We start from the raw sequence: 19,201 nt of genomic DNA, 5'->3' as shown, positions 1-19,201 counted from the left end.
GTTTGGTAAATGGGAAGAGCTAAAGAAATATTTGTCAACTGACTGAAAGTTTGGTAGGAAGAGTTGGAATTCTAATCAGAGGAAGTTAGGTCCTCTAAAGTATTTTCTGTGACCTAAACAAGAAGACAACTGGCATTGAGATAGCCAGGGAGTAAAGTTCTGATATTCTCATCCTTATTTTCTAGATGATGCAACTAAAGCTCAATGAACTCAAGGGACCAATCTGTCTAAAGCATAGAATCTATAGAGAAGATGATCCCAGATGAGAATGCAATTTCTTCTAAGTCCAATGCTGTCTCTACTATGTTATGGCTTCTGTTTTGAGTGAGGAAGAGGAGTTTTTGAGTTGCTCTTGCTTCTCTTTCCTCTTTAGAGCATAATGATGGGTCTCCACAAATGTACATTTAATATTTTCCCATATATAAAATGCTCCTATTTCTTGTGATTGCAATGCAATTTATGCATGTCTTTTATGTCTTTTATAATCCCTTATAATGCTAGGTCTGTGTTGATTACATGTGAACTGTGAACGTTTTTATGTGACTATTAAGTGTCTTTGGGGGTGAGGAGTTTTCCTCCATCTATTTCTTCTTAATCTGATTACATAAAGCTCATCATTTAGAGAATAAACTAAAAATAAAAACAAAACATTATAATTGTAACAAATAAAAACATCTATCTTCCTAGTTTAAATTCTACCTTTGATACTTATTATTGTTGTGATTTTGGATATATTATTTACTATTTCAGGTCCTCTGTTTTCTTATCTGTAAAACTAAAGGGTTAGACTATATGAGTCCTGACATCTTTTCCAGCTCTGGATGTTTAAAGCTCATCCTATAGAGAATAAACTTAAAAAAAAAATCAAAAAATTATAGATATAACAAGTACAAATATCGTCTTCCTGATTTAAATTCTACTTTTGATACTTATTATTTGTGTGATTTTGGATATATTATATGTATATATATATTATATAATATATGTATATTATGTACACACACACACACACACACACACATATATATATATAATCCAGTCAGAATCATATTTCTGCTTGATAATATGACATGAAACACAGGACTGTTTTCTGAGGGGAAAAAATTAAACAAAAAATGCCCATCTCACCTTAAAAAAAAAATCAATGTTACAAAGGCATTTCTCATACCTAATTGTGTAATGGTGGTTGTATGTATTTGTAGAAAGTTACATGAAAGATATGGAATTACTATCATATCTCATGCATTTTCTAAGTGCTAGGAACACAAGAAGGACAAAAATTAGTTTCATTTGGACAGGGATGAGCCGGATCTCAGATTAGATATCAGGGCCACACATGTCAGCCATCTTTATATTTAAGTTGCAACCACATGGAACTTATACATTGCTGTTACTATCCTTTGGCACTTGCTAGGTAGGTAAAGTCATCAATCAGTTGTTCAACAAGCATTCATTAAGCACTGTGATATTTACTGGGTACTTTACTGTAAGGTAGCTAGTTGATGAAAATAGAGCACTGGGTGTGGAGTAAGGGATACTCATCTGCCTGACTTCAAATATGGCCTTAGACACTTATAAGCTATGTGGCTCTCATAAAGTTACCTAGCTCTTCTGTAAAAATGAGTTGGGAAAAGGAATGGCAAACTCTATCTTTGCCAAGAAAAAGCCAAATGAAAGCACTAAGAATCAAACGTGACTCATACACCACCAGCATGAAAACCTGAACAAAGCAGTCAGCTGGGAGAGAGGGAAATACAATGGTGAAATAAGACAAAGATGCTGTATCCCAAGAGTTTATACTCATGTTGATAGATCATATGCATAAAAATAAATAAAAATAAGAAAGATCATATGTATCACTTGAAAAATTAGCCAACTACCTACATCAAATAGAAGACCAAAATATGCAAGATACTCAAGATAAATATTGATAATTTATGGAGTGAATGGATCAATTTTTTATCCTGTGTCAGGATTATAGGAACTCAGAGCTGGAATAGGTCACTTTCAGCTTTCCACATGCAGGTGATGTCCATTATGGTGTCTTAGAAGTCTGTCATCCAAGGCACGGACTAAGAAGGGTTAGATACATTCACATGTATACACACACTTTTTAAAAAGTGATAAAGTTTTTCTTAAGAAGTGAAGGGAGAGGGGCAGCTAGGTGGTGCAATGGATAGAGCACCAGCTCTGAAGTCAGGAGGACCTGAGTTCAAATCTGGTCTCAGACACTTGACATTTCCTAGCTGTGTGACTCTGGACAAATCATTAACCCTAACTGCTTCAGCTAAAAAAAAAAAAAAAAAAAGTAATGGCAAAAAGTGAAGGGAGAAATGAAATCTAGGATCATAAATTCAAAGTTGAAATAAATTCATCTATCACTAAATCAATAAGCATTTATTAAGTACTTACTGTGTGCCAGGATTTATGCTAAGTACCGAGAGGGATAGAAAGAGAATTAAAAACAGTGTCCAAGCTTAAGGAGATCATACTTTTGGTGGAAGATAATATCTAGAGGATAAAACAGAGTGAAGAATGGTAAACTTAAGGGAAAGAGATGCACTGAAAAAGATCTTGCCAAGTCCACTCCTAAGGTGAGGAAAGAGAAACTGAGGGCAAAAAAAAAAAAAAAAGAAGCAAGATCTATCCAGTCACACTTGGGAAATGACAGCAGTATCAGAATTTGAACTCAGGTCTTCTGGCTTGAAAATTAGTGCTTTTCACCATGGGAACAACTGACACACAATCTCATTATCTCATTCAGCTGTTATGGATGGGGGAGAGAAGAGAAGGGCCTGCGACCTTTTGTTCCAATGATGGAACAAATGCTAGAGCCTCTTTGTGCTCTATACTATACTCATCACTACCATAGTTCATGATCTGATTGCCATCAGTGTGGATGGTCTCATCATTCACAAAAATGTCATCCCACATGATTCATAAAGAAATGTGTCCTTAAAAAGTTAATACACATATAGAACTAGAAAAAATAAAACAATTTAAAAAATCTATCCTTCTATAGTCAAAATGATAATGAATAAAGTAATTTGTGAAAGCATGACTGGAATGAGAAGATGAATGAAAAAAGCATTTGCTAGTACTCACTGCCATTAGATCAAGCAGGTACATGCATTCACTAAGCACTGTGATATTTACTTTACTCTCAGGCTCTAAGAAGTGTGCATGTATATATATGTATATACACATATATGATTATATATGGTTATATGTGTATGTACATATGGTTACGGGCATATAACTATAATATACATGTGTGCACATATGTATATGTGTACACATACATGGTTATAGGTACATATACATATGGTTTTATATATGAATATACATGTTGTATGTATGCATGCACAGATGCACATATATATGGTTAAATGTACATATACATGTGGTTATATAAATACACATACACATGTGTATGTGTATGTATAACACCAAGACTGTGTCTGCTCCCAAGAAACTTTTCTTCTAATGGGGGGAAGTCAACATATAAAGGTAAGTGACAACCAAGGAGGAGTGATTTGGACAGGGAAGGTAGAGGGGTTGGTGATTGGAGCCACAGAGCAATTGATTATTGTATTCTTTCTAAGAATGGTCCTGTTGATTCAATGATTGTTCCCAGAGCTAGGGGTAGAAGTTGGGAAGGGGTTGCACATATGGTGGCAAGCACATGAGCACGGCTGGAGAACAGCATCTCAGGATTCATGTTGGGCTAAATGTAGAGAACTTCCATTGGTTACAGCAAAGGTGCCTACCCGCAATGGTCAAGGGCTTTTCCTCATCTAGTAGTTCCCTATATCGATAAAATTACAGGCCCATTCCTCATTTAAGATAAGCACAGAAATAAAGTTGCTAAAAAACAATTTTACAAAAGTCAAAAAAAGATCTAGAATAAGTAATAAAAGGCATTTGAGCAGAATATTTCATACTATGGAGAGAACTTTGTTGACATTAGAGTAAGGGAGTATATAGTATTGTGGAAAGAATACAGAATTCCCATACCTGTCTGAGGCTAAAGTTAGAGTTCACTGACTGTCTACAAAATATTGAGAGAATCATTTTATGTCCTCAAGCCTCCATTACTTCTTTATAATGAGGATAGGAGTAGCACCTAATGGTTAGAGGGTCAATCTTGGCATCCTGAAGACTTGTGTTCAAGTAGACACATATAAACAATGTTTCCCCTAGCAAGGCGATAAATTAACCTCTTAGTAGCTCAATTTTCTGAGTTAGTTAATAACTGTATCAATGAATGGAACTTTTCCACATTGATGAAATCACAAGTCTGAGCAATAGCCAGATTTTTTAATATCTGCCTTTTCTACTTTACTAGAGTATTGCTTAGATTAGGAAAGTGGTCTGGAGTTTGAACTGTGGGGATATCCAAGTTGGCAGCAAAGAGGAAAGGGGATCCCTGGAAGACACCTCCTTCACCAGCCAGTGCCCCTGACAGAGTGCCAACACCCTTGTGATCTGCAAGCACTTGGACTTCTACCTCTGTGAGCCCTCAAGAGTGTACAGGGATGAGAGGATCTCATCTATTGCCAATGAACAAGATACAAAATGGCAGCGAGTGTCTTTTCCATCTATTTGTGGACTGTGGGGATCACCACTGTGTCTTGGACCACATGGGATGGGTTTCAGCCCATTTTCTGAATCTCCAGTCCTTTGAAGTGAAGTTCACTGGGGATGTGGGGGATCAGCTTTGGGGGATCTGATATTGGCAACTTCTACACCTTCTCCATAGTGACCTGGAAGTCTTTAGCCCAACACCCTCCCCTGAAAGAAAAATGGGTCAGCCATAGCAATGTCAGCCCAGATGATAATGGAGGTTGGCCAAGAAAGGAATGAGAAATATCTCAGCCTGGCTCATCACCACTTATGGATTAAGTGCATGACCTTTGGCAGGATCTTTCCCAGCCTGGAGGCCCTCTGGTAGTATCTCTGTCCCAGAGTCCAGGAGAGTTTCAGCTGCCACTCTACCTCTACTACATGCACAACACCTAGCAGAAAGATTCCAGGTGAAGGTTTGTTCCCATGCAGGGGAAAATGTCAGGTCAAAGTGGAGGGTCATCTGCCAGAATCTCTCAATCTTGTTCTTGTCTCACCTCCTTCTGGTGGAGAAGGATCTGAAAGCAAGCATTTTCTCAACAACAACCCCATGGATATATTAAGTTTCTTTCACTTTTACAAATGAGGGAAGTGAGGCTCACAGGAGATATATCTCACAGGCAGCCAAAGAGCCTTTTGCCAGTGTGTTCATATCCAGTTCTCTGCTGTCTGCAGGTCAGGACCACTTGGCATACCACCTGGCTTCCCACAGCACAGAGTGAAAGAACCCATCATCCAAGAGCTTCAGGTGTCTAGGGGACCATGGAGTCCAACCTTGGACAGCCCTAGAGAAAGGAAGAAGCCTGATGTCCATGAGCAAAAATGACAGGGTTGGGTTTGCTGCCTCAGAAATCCCTCCTGGTCCCGAGTCCCTTCTCCTCAGACCCTCTGCTAGGATTTTGGAGATTTACACTTGCATCTCTTGTCCTTCTATGCCCACAAACATGGCAGCAATATCTTTGTCTTAGGCAATTGTACCCCCTGCTGTCTGAAGGCTGGTAATGCATCTCACCCAATTCAATTTGGCTGCGTTTATCCTCCTTGGATGGTGAAGGCTCATGGGGGCAAGCCATACTTTAGGAGACAGTTCCTACAGAGAGACATTCTACCTTTTTAGAGGCAACTCTAGGGAGGGGCAGGAGTGCAAGCCTCAGACAAAGGACAGAACTGTCCCGGGTGCCAACTGTGTGCCAAGCATCCCGATGCTTCATGCTTTTGCCCACTGGTCACTAGGTGGCTAAAATTTTAGCCAGATGCCGTAGCTGTAGGCAATGACCATCCAAGGGAACACAAGTTAGAGCTCTAGATCTGGAAGGGATCTACTGTAAAGACCATCAAGTCCAACCCACACATTTAACATATGAGGAAACTGACACTGAATAACTTCCCTAATGTCTTACAATTAATAAGTAGCAGAGGAGACATTTGAACCCAATTCCTCTGACTCTAGAGCCCACGCCCTTCCCATTCTCCACCACTGCAGTGCCAGTGACAGCTTTTGTCCAGTCATCAGAACAGGCAATGCACCTGGTCGGCAGTCTGATTCATTTCTAGAGGGATTCACCTTTCTGTGAATCCATCTTCTCATAAAAGCCATTATTTCAGATTGCATCCCAGAGTCAGCTTAATCTAGTGGAAAGGGAAGGGGCTTGAGATTCAGAGAACTGGGACCAAGTTCAGTCTCTTATTTGTTGACTAGAAGTATGAGCAAGTTTATCTCCCTGCCTTCATTTTCTTCATCTGTAAAATGGGGGAGTTTGACAACATAGCCTCTGGAATAGCTTCTAACCTAGTATCTTGTAACTTTATTGATTTTATTGGGCAGCTCAATGATGAAGTCCAGGCCTAAAGAAAACCTGAGTTCAAATTCAAGCTCTGAACTCAGTGTGATACTAGGCAAGTCACTTAAACCCTGTCTGCCTCGGTTTCCTGAACTGTAAATTATCTTCCAGGGATAGGTAAGGAATAAATGAGATAATAATTGCAAAGTGCTTAACAGAGTACCTCATATATAGTAAGAGCTATGTAAAGGTAGGGTATTATTTATTATTATTATTATTGATTAGGAAGTACATTGATCTTGAAAGGCAGTGAGATGTAAAGAAATATGCTGCCTCTGGTATTAGTTTGAGTCATAGCCCTCTTATTTTCTATTTTATCATTTACAAAACAAACATCCCAAAAGCTTCACTAATTAGCTTCCAGAACTATTGTGGGATTCCCAAGTCAAAGTACTTGAAACCACATTTCACAAATGATCCCCTCCCTAGGCTTCAGTTTCCTTATCTATAAGACAAGAGGACTGGAATAAATGGTCCCTGAAGTCTTTAGATCAAAGATCCTGTGGAAATAATGTATGAGCCAGTACCAATTTTAAAGGCTTCTAAAAACATCAGCTGTTATGATTTATTATAATTTCTAACATTTGTGCCCTGGCAAGAAGGGGTCCAATTTAGGAAGGTTCCAAATCTCCATATAGTAGGTCACTCTAAAGTTTAATAATCCCACAGTTTTGAAGTCAGAAATATTCTTTTTAAACACACATTTGACCTGGTCTGCCGTCTACCACACTGAGTTCTTTCTCAGTCACTATGTGAGGACTGTTTTAGTACCATACCCATTTTGTAGATGAAGAAACTGAGTCTCAGAGAAGGAAAGTTAATTCTTCATAGTAACCAGACCATCATGGCCATCTTATACTCAGTTCAATTCAGTTTGTCAATATCCATCAAAAATGTCATACATAATATTGCCAACAATTCCCCAAGAGATGTTGGAAGGAAGGCAAAAAAACTATGAGACCATTTTTGCCTGCAATGAGTTTATTAACATAAACTAAAAACCTTGCCTTGGGGCATTTGACTTAAAGTTATCTCATCTTTATTTTGTTATTTGTAAAAAGGGATTAGTGTTATCAATATCTCTTACCTCAGTATTATTTGTGATAATAATAATAATAATTATTATTATCTTTTCCTATCTATCTGTCATGTCTTTTGCTGGATCTTCTTCCAGCTCACTGTGGTTGCTCTCTAAGGCTCTTTCCCAGATCCCTTTCTCTTTCTGCACTGTTTCCTTTTGATGATCTTAACAGTTCTTTTAGATTGTTATCTTCTCCAGGAGGACAATTCCTAGATCTGACTATTAAGTTCTAATCTTTTTCCTCAAACTTTTATATTGATATTCATTTGTGTCTGACTCCTTACTCTGGAGTTTTGGGGCAAAGATATTTAAGTAGTTTTCTGTTTCCTTCTCCACCTCATCTGACATCTAAGAGAACTGAGGCAAATAGGGTTAAATGACTTGCCAGCCTCACAGAGTCAGGAAATATTTAGGGACAGGTTTGAACTCAGGATGATGGATCTTCCTGGTCCTAGGCCCATGCTCTATCTATTGCACCATCTCTGTTATCCTTCTATATCACTAATTGCTTATTGGACATTTCAAACTGGATGTCTCATAGAGCTCTCAAACTTAACGTGGCCAAAAAGAAACAGATCCTTCCAAACCCTCTCTTCTCCCTAACTCATCTGTGGCTTTCTAGGTCATCATCATCTTCGCGATCACCCATCTTGGAACTCTTGGTGCCATCTTAACTTCACATTCTCAATTACTATTCCTCCCCGACGCAACCTGATACCAATTCTTATCGAATGTTTGATTGTTTTTCACTCATGTTCGACTCTCTGTGATCCCAATTGGGATTTTTTTTTTTGGCAATGATATGAGAGTGGTTTATCGTTTCCTTTTCCTTTTCCAGCTCATTTTACAGATAAGAAAGCTGAGACAAAAAGGGTTAAGTGACTTTTGCAGGATCACTCAGCTAGTAAGTGTCTGAAACCTGATTTGAATTAGGAAGAGAAATCTTTTTGACTCTGTATTCAGTACTCTAGTCATTGAATTGTCTAGCTGCCCATTACACAGATCACAAAGAATTGCTTCTTGAATTGAATATCGCTTTTATTATTACTTCTAGCATCACCATCTGCATTGCCATTACCATCAATTATATGCTGTGTCAGGAAGCTTGGTAGAGTACATAAGGATGTGGGTCACTTCAGTGCCAGAAAGCCCTAGATTTAAACTCCATCTCTATACACTATGGCTGTATGCCACTGGGCAAATCAACTAATCTCTCTGGGCCTCAGACGGCCATCAAGGTTACAAACAGTTGCCTATCTGGAAGGAGGTGAAGAAATTTCCACACTGGAAGTTCATTGATGGAATAATAGATTTAAAAATCCCCCAAAATACAAAACCAAAAAAAAAAAAAAACTCCATAACAATTTACTACCATACCATAATAACAGTGAAAATGGAAAAAAAAAAAACAATTATAAAATGAAATCGAATACTATGTAATTGTAATTTGTAAACAACTCTAAAAAAGAGAGATGAAAAATAACTTGGCTTTCGATTTTTGCAGATGGTAGGGTAGGGTATGGAACACTCTATAATGTCAGTCATTCTCAATATGTTGTTTACTTTTGCCAAATTGTTATTTTCCCTTTTAATTTTTTAAAAAAATGTTATTTATTGGGGCAGGTAGGTGGCTCAGGGGATAGAATACCAGCCCTAGAGTCAGGAGCACCTGAGTTCAAATCTGGTCTCAGACACTTAACATTTCCCAGCTGTGCGACCCTGAGCAACTCACTTAACCCCAATTGCTTCAGAAAAAAAAAAAGATACACTTTATTTATGGGGCAATTGGAATTAAGAGCCTTATCCAAGGTCACACAGCTAGGAGTCTGAGGTTTCATTTGAACTCAGGGCCTCCTGACTTCAGGATCTGTGTTATGCCAAATTGCTGTCCTTTTTTATTCTTCATTATAAATAATGTCTTTAGTTATCTGGGAAGAGGAGGAGAAATAGGGATACAATAAGAAATGTGTTATTCTTAAGTCATTTTTCAGTTGTGTCCAATTTTTGTGACCCCATTTGGGATTTTCTTGGCAAACATACTGGAGTGTTTTGTCTTTTCATTTTCCAACTCATTTTGTAGATGAGGAAACTGAGGCAAACAGAGTTAAGTGATTTATCCAGGATCAAACAACGAGGAACTATCTTAAGTCAGATTTGAACTCAGAAAAATGAATCTTCCTGATTCCAAGTCAATGCTTTATCTACTGCAACATCTTGCTATACACAGTGGAAATGGAGATAATTAAAAAAAAATAAAGATCAATAAAAATTTACCTAAATGCAAATATTTCCTTAGATTGAATTATGAAGTTTGCCCCGTAAATTATTTTTTCCCCTCACATGAATAAGAATCTAGAAATGTTACCCTGACCCAATGTTCACACAGTCATTTTGTTTTTTTGTCCAAGTTGAACTAAATATGTATCTCTATTTATTTTGTGTCATTAGATTTGGTTATCTGTTACAGCCCTTTGAGATTCCAGCCTGGTGAGTGGGTGGAAGTATAATTTAGGACAGCACCTTTTGTTGGCCATTTTTATTTCTAGGGTGAAATTACCCACCAATCTCCCCATTTTTCACTAGGAATTGGAGCTTGAAGAAATTGCTGCAAGATGCTAAATATTAATTAACCACTAGGTGGGGCTCGAAGCTGGAGCAATGGTCCCTTCAAAATAAGGAAGAAATCTACATTGTTCATGATGATTTGGCCAAGTGCATCTCCACCATGTTTTTTTGTTTTTTTTTTTTTTTTTTTTTGGGGGGGGGGAGGGATAGATCTCCCATTTGAATTTAGGCTTTTCTTAGTTTATAATTATCTCCCTTTGGAAGCTGTGTCGTTGTTCAGCCATATCTGACTCTCATATGAAACATTTCAGCTTCTCTTGACAAAGATACAAGAGTCGTTTGCCATTTCCTTTTCCAGCTCTTTTTACAGATGAGGCAACTGAGGCAAACAAGATGAGGTGACTTGCTGAGAATCACACAGCTAGGAAGTATTTGGGATCAGGTCTTCTTGACTCCAGGCCCAACACTCTTGTCTACAATGCCATTTGATGGCCTCTTTTTACTAGTGAGAAAACTGAAGCAGAGAGTGATTAAGAAATTTGTACAGAAAAAGTCCCACAGTTAGAAAGCTTCTGAGACTGGATTTGGATTCAGAGTTTCTTGATGCCAGGTCCAGGACTCTATGCACAGAGCAGGTTAACACTATAATGGCTTTTAGGGAGCTACTTATTAGTCAAACTTGTTGTCTCTCCAGAAAAGGAAAATGACTTAAAGGTCACATGACTTTTAGAGCCCATTATAACCTATGTAACTACAAGCCTTTAAATCTTTTAAAAATAAGATTTTATTATTAAAAAAGAAATGTAAGTTATTATTTAAAAACATTATTATTAAAAAAAAGCTTTAAACCTTTATAATAACTTATATTTCTTTCTTCTAAAAAAATGCAGGGCATTGGTCTCTCCTAATGAGGAGAGAGACTCATATTAATGGACTTTGAGTCAGATTTTCCATATTGCCTGAAAATTACATGCTCAACTTCTTTCTATGACATGTATGGCTTTGAAGCTTTAACCAATCTTGGGTGCTGCCCATCTGGCTCCTTAATTAAACCTAGATTCTAGGATTCTTCAGTGTGTGATTAAGAAAGTTCTATCCATTTTACCTGGAAATGGATTGTGTTTTGATTTCCCTTTCTATCACTTAATCTGTGTGATCATGCAGTTTCAATAACCCCAACTTCCTCATCTTCAAAATGGGGATAATTCTAGCTACCTTTCCCCTTCTCCTTACCCTGGCCTTTAAAGTATTGTTATAAGCTGTACACGTTGCAAATTGTCTTGGAATATAGAATCGTGAGCTATTAATTTCATATCAGAATTCTGAAATGAACAACAGACAAGTTTGAAAGGAAGATAACCCCAAGAAATAATAAGAATCAGGCAATTTATTATATTACGTGTATACGTGTGAGTGAGTGTGTGAAATATTCTGCTGTCTTAGTCTTTCTGTTTCCCTTTTTATTCATTCTACTTCTATTCGGTTTTTCATTTAGGTGATTCTTAAGGGAGCAATTTGAAGAGTAAGAAGCAAGAATAAATATCCTTGAGGTATCACACGCACAATTACAACTACAACAGCAACCGATGTCTGAGAGATGATTTAGTCTGTTTTCCCAAGTGCTTCCCATGGAATGGGAGATTGAACTGTACTCATAAGTAGATAATTAGCTTGTTCTATTGCAAATGGATTTCTTGTTCAAGGATAAGTTTCCATAATAGTGAAACTGATGGAGGTAAGCAAGTCCCTTTTCTCATTGAGTTGAATCTAATTTAACTTCTTTCTTATTCTGCAGGCAACACACCCCCACCTTTTTTCCCCCAAAAGAAGAAATCCAAGATGGAGGACTGAAAATAAGATTAAACTTTTCAAATCCCACAAGCTGGTGAGTGCCCTGCCTCACTTGTACCAAGCATCCAGGATCCAAAGGACTCTGCTATTACCTGGCAAAACTACAGACTTGAAATTGTTTTAAAGTAAATAGATTGGGGCAGCTAGTTGGGGTAGTGGATAGAAAACCAGCCCTGAAGTCCGGAGGACCTGAGTTCAAATGTGACCTGAGATACTTAACACTTCCTAGCTGTGTGATCCTGGGCAAGTCACTTAACCCCAATTGCCTCAGCAAAAAAAGTAAACAGATAAACAGATTATATTGTATATGTCTAAATTAGAAGGGATATTATAAACATCTTTAAGAACTGGGGAGATCTCTTAGAACAAAGAGTCTTTAAAATCTAAAGTGGTAGAGGTAGGTGAAGCATTTGAAAATAGAATCTCAGAGATGGGAAAGCCTTTAGAGGAGAAAATGTTAGACTAGAGAGAAACCTTAGAACATAGAAGGTCAGCCCTGGGAAAGACTTCAATATAGAGTCATATGTGGAAAAGGTCACAGAACAAACAGCATCAGAACAATGGATCAAAAACCCAGGATGTCAGTCCTGTGAAGGACCTTAGAATAAGGATTGAAAGGAACATTAGAATAGACAAAATAAAAACTGAGAAAGTCCTTAAAGCAGAGAATATTAGAACATTGAACTTTATGTTGGAGATCAGGGGGAAATATCATGAGAAAGATTTTGCCATCTCCAAGGCAAGACTTGGAGTTTTTCCAGGAAATAAGAGGGGCAGATTTTCATCTTGGCTGGGAGGGCAAGGCTGCCTGAAAAGGTTTCCACTGGATAATCCTTGGTCAGAAATGCAGAGGGGAGGAGATTCTTTTTCAAGAGTTGCAGGGGGTTCTTGTTGCAGGCTCTGGGGTCCCTTTAAACTTCGAGAAGGAATTGAACTTGTAAAGAGAGAAAGTGACAGCTGAAAGGACCTTAACCATATTAAGGCCTTAAAAAGCCATAGAAGAACTAGAGAACATTATGAAATGCAAAATGGACAACTTTGATTACATTAAATTTAAAAAGTTTTGCATAAACAAAACTAATAGAAACAAGATTAAAAGGGAAGTACAAAGCTGGGAATTTTTTTTTTTACAGTGTCTCTGATAAAGATCTCATTTCTAAAATATATAAAGAACTGTGCCAAATTTATAAGACTACAAGTCATTACTGAATTGATAAATGGTCAAAGGATATGAACAATTTTCAGATTATGAAATTAAAGCCATCTATAGTTATATGAAAATATGTTTTTTATCACTATTGATTAAAGAATTGCAAATGAAAACTCTGAGGTATCACCTCATACCTCTCAGGTTGGCTAAGATACAGAAAAAAGATAATGATGAATGTTGGAGGGGATGTGGGAAAACCGGGACACTGATGCATTGTTGGTAGAATTGTCCAACTATTCTGAGAGCAATTTGGAACTATACCTAAAGGGTAATAAAACTTTGTGCATCCTTTGACCCAGCAGTGCCACTCCTGGATCTATAGCTCGAGGAAATCATAAAGGAGGAAAAAGGACCCATAGGTGCAAACATATTTGTAGCAGCTCTTTTTGTGGTGGTAAAGAATTGGAAAATGAGCAGATGTCTATCAATAGGGGAATGTCTGAGTAAGTTGTTGTACATGAAGGTAATGAAATATTATTGTCCTATAAAAATGATGAAGAAGCTGATTTTAGAAAGGCCTGGAAAGATTTACATAAACTGATACTGAATGAAACAAGCAGAAACAGGAATACATTGTACACAATAACAGCAAAACTGCAAAATGATCAACTATGAAAGACTCAGTACTTCTCAGTGGTTCATTGATCCAAAGCAATCCCAACAGACTTTGGACAGAAAATGCCATCTGCATCCAGAAAAAGAACTATGGATATTGATTGTAAATCAAGATATGCTATATTCACTTCATTTTTCTATTTTTTTTCTCTTCTGTGGTTTTTCCTTTCTGTTCTGATTTTTCTCTCCCAACATGATTCATAAAGAAATGTGTATTAAAAAGAAAAGAAAAGAAATTTTTTAAAAATCTAAAAGGCCAACACAGATCATCTAGTTCAAAGTCACCCATTCCATTTTCGTGGCTTCTCCATCTCCCCACAGTCTGTTTTCAAACATGAGGAAGCATAGAATTTGGTTATCACCTAATTTTGTGGGAGTCTAGATTCTGTAAAAATCTCTCCAACCTATCTGAAATCAGTGTGCCAACTATGTCACTGGAGAGGGGAGTTAAGTTCATTGGATTGGACTGTTCCTTTTTTTTAAAAAATGAGCAATGTTCTTACCTTAGTCAGAGGACCGGTCTCTAAGGAGGATCCTGGGTGCTTTCCCACATCTTCCCCTTTTACCAATGTCATAGTCGAACCTGTTCCCACAAGGAAATTCATGAGGACATGCCCTTCAGCATGTGATCCCCTGCATGTTCAGAGAGATGTCAGAAAATGAGTGTTCTAACAACAAATATGTGAAACAAAAGCTTCAAGTGCCTAATAATTACAGAAATGCAAATTAAAGTCACTCTATGGCTTCCTCTCTCTCTTCCTCCTTTTCTCCTTCCTTACCTCTCTCCCCACGCCCCACCCTCCATCCCTTTCCTTTCTCTCCTGATTGACAAAGTTTACTAGTGTGGAAAATAACAAATGATGGAATGGCAGTGAGAAAAAAGTACATTGATATAGTTTTGGTGGAATTGTGAAATGATTCAACCACTCCTAAAAGCAATTTGAATCTCTCTCTCAAAACCTAGTGATATCATCTAAAGATATCTCCACTCCCATTACTTTGGAGGAAGGGGAAGTAAAAGGAAAAGAATATGCGCACACACACACACACACACACACACAAAAAAAAAAAAGAATAGCAAAATGAGTTGTCAAACCCAAAGTTTGAGTTTCAAGGCTTACCATGGAGAATAATGGATAAAGGTAGAATTTCAATTTCAATTACATAAAGAATTCTAAGATGAAAAAATTTCCAATTTCCTCAGAAAATGAAAACCAGCATTTACTTAGTTAAGTCCAGAACTTTTAGGTTAAGTGATTTGCCCATCACTGAATGTCAGAGGCAAGACTTGAATCCATACCTTTCTGACTCTAATGCCAGCTCTCTATTCATTATTTCACATTGTTTCTCTTTCCTAAAGGACAAGAGTAATTTCTATTCATCTTAAAATATCAGTAGAGGTCACCAGGTAGATAATGATGCTAAGACTTATAATAAGGTGGTAAATCAATCAGCATTTATTAAACACTTTTTTGTGTTTGAGGTTTTGCTGAGCACTGGAGTGGGGATTCCAGAAAAGGCAACAATACTGTCCCTGCCTTCAAAGAACTCCCATTTTAATTAATTTTTTTTGTTTTAATTTTGATTCACTAATTAATTTGATTAATCTAATCAATCCATTTCCCAGGTATATAAATAAAGAGCCAATCTTTGGTTAGACACTTATTTCTATGATTGCTGTAAAGTATACCTCCTTAATCATGTCAAAACAGATTTTAAAAAAATGTTTCTTAAATAAATATTATGTTCCAAGAACTGTGTTAACTGGTAGGGATTCAGAAAGAATGTAATTTTGTCATTTCAAGGGTCACAGTTCTCCAAAAGACCCCCCTACAAACAGTAAATGTTTTGTAAATTGTGAGATGATTTCAGCTGGTTGTGTTTGGAGTTATTTCTGGCTCTTGAGCACAAGAGGGCCCATCTGGAGTGCCCCCTTACTTAATTTGCAGCACTTATCAGTGATTATTCCATTACCATCTAAATTAAGGGCTTTTGATTTTATCCGAAAAGGAATGATCACAGTTGCTAGGTGTCCATGCTTACCTAGTTCTGGAAAGGTGTGCAAGTCCAGGATGGTTTTTTAGTCAAGAACAATTTGAGAATTGGTCTTGATTAATTTTTTGTATTTCTAAATGGAGTTTTGCTTTACTTTTTTTCCCCCTAGGGTTTGTTTTATTTCAGTGTGCAGCACAAAACAATGGAGTAGAGAAAATAGAAAAACAAAGTTCTTGGGCCAAACCAAACCAAACAAACAAGCAAACAAACAAACAAACAAACAACAACAACAACAACAACAAAAACTGAGTTGCTTCAGTCCAGGAAATGTGGAAACCTTAGATGAAGAACCCAAACCCCACCTTTCCGAAATACTGTGTTTAATAAATGCTGATTGATTTACCACTAATAAGTCTTAGCATCATTATCTACCTGGTGGTCAGTTCTCATATTTCAGGATGAGTAGAAATTATTCTTGTTCTTTGGGAAAAAGAACAATGTGAAATAATGAATAGAGAGCTGGCACTAGAGTCAGAAAGATATGGGTTCAAATCTTGCCTCTGACATTCAGTGGCTGGATGACCCTGGGCAAATCACTTCACCTAAAAATGCTGGACTTAATTCAGGGTTCATAGAGAGCCTTTGGGCAGGATTCAGGGAAGAGACTGGCTCTCTAGCAGCCCTGAATTCTTTTCCTGCTCCAGTAGGGAAATTTAATCTCAAGGTAAAACTAACAGGCCTGCCATGTTTGTATGACTAATATTTCACTCAGCCTTGAAGATTTAGGCAACTCTATTTATACATATTTAGAGAGGACAAGCCACCCTTCGATCTCCTTTATTTTTGTGAAGCTAACAGATGTATGTAAACTGCAGCTATTTATTTGGAAAAACTAAATATTCTTGATCACTAAAATAACTGAGTTTTATTATTTTTCCCTACCTGTACAAACCCAGAGATTTTGAGAGAAGCTTCACCTTGTAAGTTGTCTATGCCAGGATAAATGGTCTTCCCCAAGGATATTTCTTTAAATTATTAGGAGACTGCTCTGGCCAGCTATGAATTTTTTTATTCAATAGATACTGGTCTATTCTTGTTTGGGTCTATTGTTATGGGGGGTATGATGAAAAGATTAAGACCACTGAAATTGAGGAAAATCTCCTGTCATTTACTCCCTTCCTAAAGGAATATTGTGAAAGAGAATTTTACCTCTATAAAGTCTTAAAAAAAACAAGGGATAATCAAAGATTGAGACCTTGAAGTAGCTCAAAGAACAGCTAACACAATTTCCCCATTATACAGCTGAATGAACTGAGGCTCTATGTTTCTGTTCTCTCCTTCTCCCCTCTGCTTTTCCAATATTAAACATTAAAGAATTGGGTCAAAAGTTGAGATCTGAGGGAATCTGGGAAAACCTCAGAATCCTTTTAGCCTGCTTCTGCTCTTTACAGAGGAGGAAACTAGGGAATAGAAAAAAATTATGTCTTGCCAAAATCATATAGCTAATTTATGTCAAAGGTCAAATTTAAACCCAAGTCTCCTAACTCCGTCATCAATGTTCTTTCCACTGTAACACATGACCCATGTGATCTAGTGCAAGTCACTTAAAATTTATAGGCTTCAATTTCTGAATAATGAAGTCTTTGGACCAGATAAACATTAAGAGTGTTTTCATACTTGTCATTCTTTATTCCATTATATAATATTTGGCATTCCAAGGCTTCTTAAAGCTTTAATGCTTGGCCATTATAAATCCCACCATTAGAGATAAAAAAGAGGGAATTATGAGACCATATTGACCTCTCTTCATCTTCTTCAATGGTCAAAATTTATTATAATATATTTTTAAAATAAATTTGTTCACATATGCTGTGACTTATATTCTGTCACTTCCATTGCCCCCACTTTCATGAATTATAACACCAAAAAAAGATAAACAGAAATATCAACATAAACATATAGAATCGAGCAAAACAAATCCCTCGTACCTGCCAATGTATACCACTGCATTTTAAGTGCATCCCTCTTGATAGAAGGCGATTTCTTCTGAATTTGTGTTTGATCACTGCATTGATCAGAGTAATAAATAAAGTATTTCAAAATTGTTTTCTCTAGTTTATTGTTATCATTACATAAATTATCCTTCTAGTTCTGCTTACCTCACATTGCAATTCTTCTGAATAACCTTCCCTTTTTTCTCCTGAAACTGCCCATTTCAACATTTCTTTTGCCATAATTTGGAATAATAATCATATTACATTCATATAATATCGTTTATTTTGCCATTTCCCAATAGGAGGACACCTTTTAATTTCTAATTGTTGCCCATTATGAAAGAAACTACTATACATATTTTGTATATATTAGTTTTTCTCTTTCTTTGTCTCTTTAAGGTATAGCTCTGGGAGGAGGTGTCCCAGGTCTAAGACTATGCATAATTAGTAACTTTGTGGAAATAGCTCCATATTGCATTCTGGCTCTGCTGACCCAATGCACAGCTTTACCAACTGTGCACAAGGATACCTGCTTTCTACAGCCCCTCCAACATTTATTCTTGTTCTTTGTTCTGAAACAAAGGGTGGGAGATGGAACACCAGAGTTCCTTTACTTTGCAATTTTCTATTTATTAGTGATTTAGATTTTTTTAAAGACATGATTGCTGATAGCTTGGATTTCTCCTTTGAAAACTATCTGTTCATGTTCTTTGACTACTTATTTACTGGAAAATGATCCCCACATTTTGTAGAAACTAAGGAAGGCCTTTTGACACATGGACATATTGGCCTTTTGAATCACTTACCAGGAATTAAGGCCTAATGTGTATGTCTGTTTTATAATTGATGAAATAGTATTGGATCAAACCACCATGACAACAGATGAAGGTGACGATAGACTTACCATCATCCCTGAGGATTTAGTAGGTCCATGAGAAAGTGTTTCAAAGGACTCTTTGAGTTTGAGAAGACAAAAAATAAGGCCAAGGGATTCTTTGTACAAACACAACTTAAGTTTCCACATATTCTGCCTTTCTTTGTCTTTGCATACTTTGCAACTTGCAGGGGACTTGACTATAGAAGCCTGTGCATAAGTATTTGTTAATGGAGTTAGGTGGTGCAATAGATAGCATTGGACTGGAAGTCAAGAAGACCTGAGTTTGAGTCCTACCTAAGACACTTAATACATGGGTCAGTCTTGGACAAAGCCCTTGTCCCCTCAGCCTTGGTTTCCTCATCTGTAAAATAGGGACAATAAGACCTATCTCAGAATATTTGTTAGAAGATCAGATGAGACATGTAAAAGGTTATTGGTTGTAGTAGCAGTAATCATCCATGATCAGAATTTTAACTGCTTAGGAAAGTTACAGAATGGCCTATTTACTTAGGGACTGAGAGTCACCCTGCACAGCTGCATGAGATC

At 37.1% G+C, this 19,201-nt stretch overlaps 1 protein-coding gene across 1 annotated transcript in view; it reads left to right on the top strand.

The window, feature by feature from the left end:
• ADAMDEC1 (ADAM like decysin 1) overlaps positions 1–698 on the top strand; it is a 33,171-nt gene extending 32,473 nt beyond the window's left edge. The window contains exon 14 of the mRNA XM_051974165.1: positions 186–698. Within this exon, the coding sequence (XP_051830125.1) occupies positions 186–189 (4 nt within the window). The 3' untranslated portion in view covers positions 190–698. The remainder of the gene's footprint in view (positions 1–185) is intronic.
• Positions 699–19,201: the final 18,503 nt, after the last annotated feature.

This window comes from Antechinus flavipes, chromosome 2 (genome assembly GCF_016432865.1).
Source record: "Antechinus flavipes isolate AdamAnt ecotype Samford, QLD, Australia chromosome 2, AdamAnt_v2, whole genome shotgun sequence".
NCBI lineage: Eukaryota > Metazoa > Chordata > Mammalia > Dasyuromorphia > Dasyuridae > Antechinus > Antechinus flavipes.
This window is presented reverse-complemented; position numbering and strand designations above follow the sequence as displayed.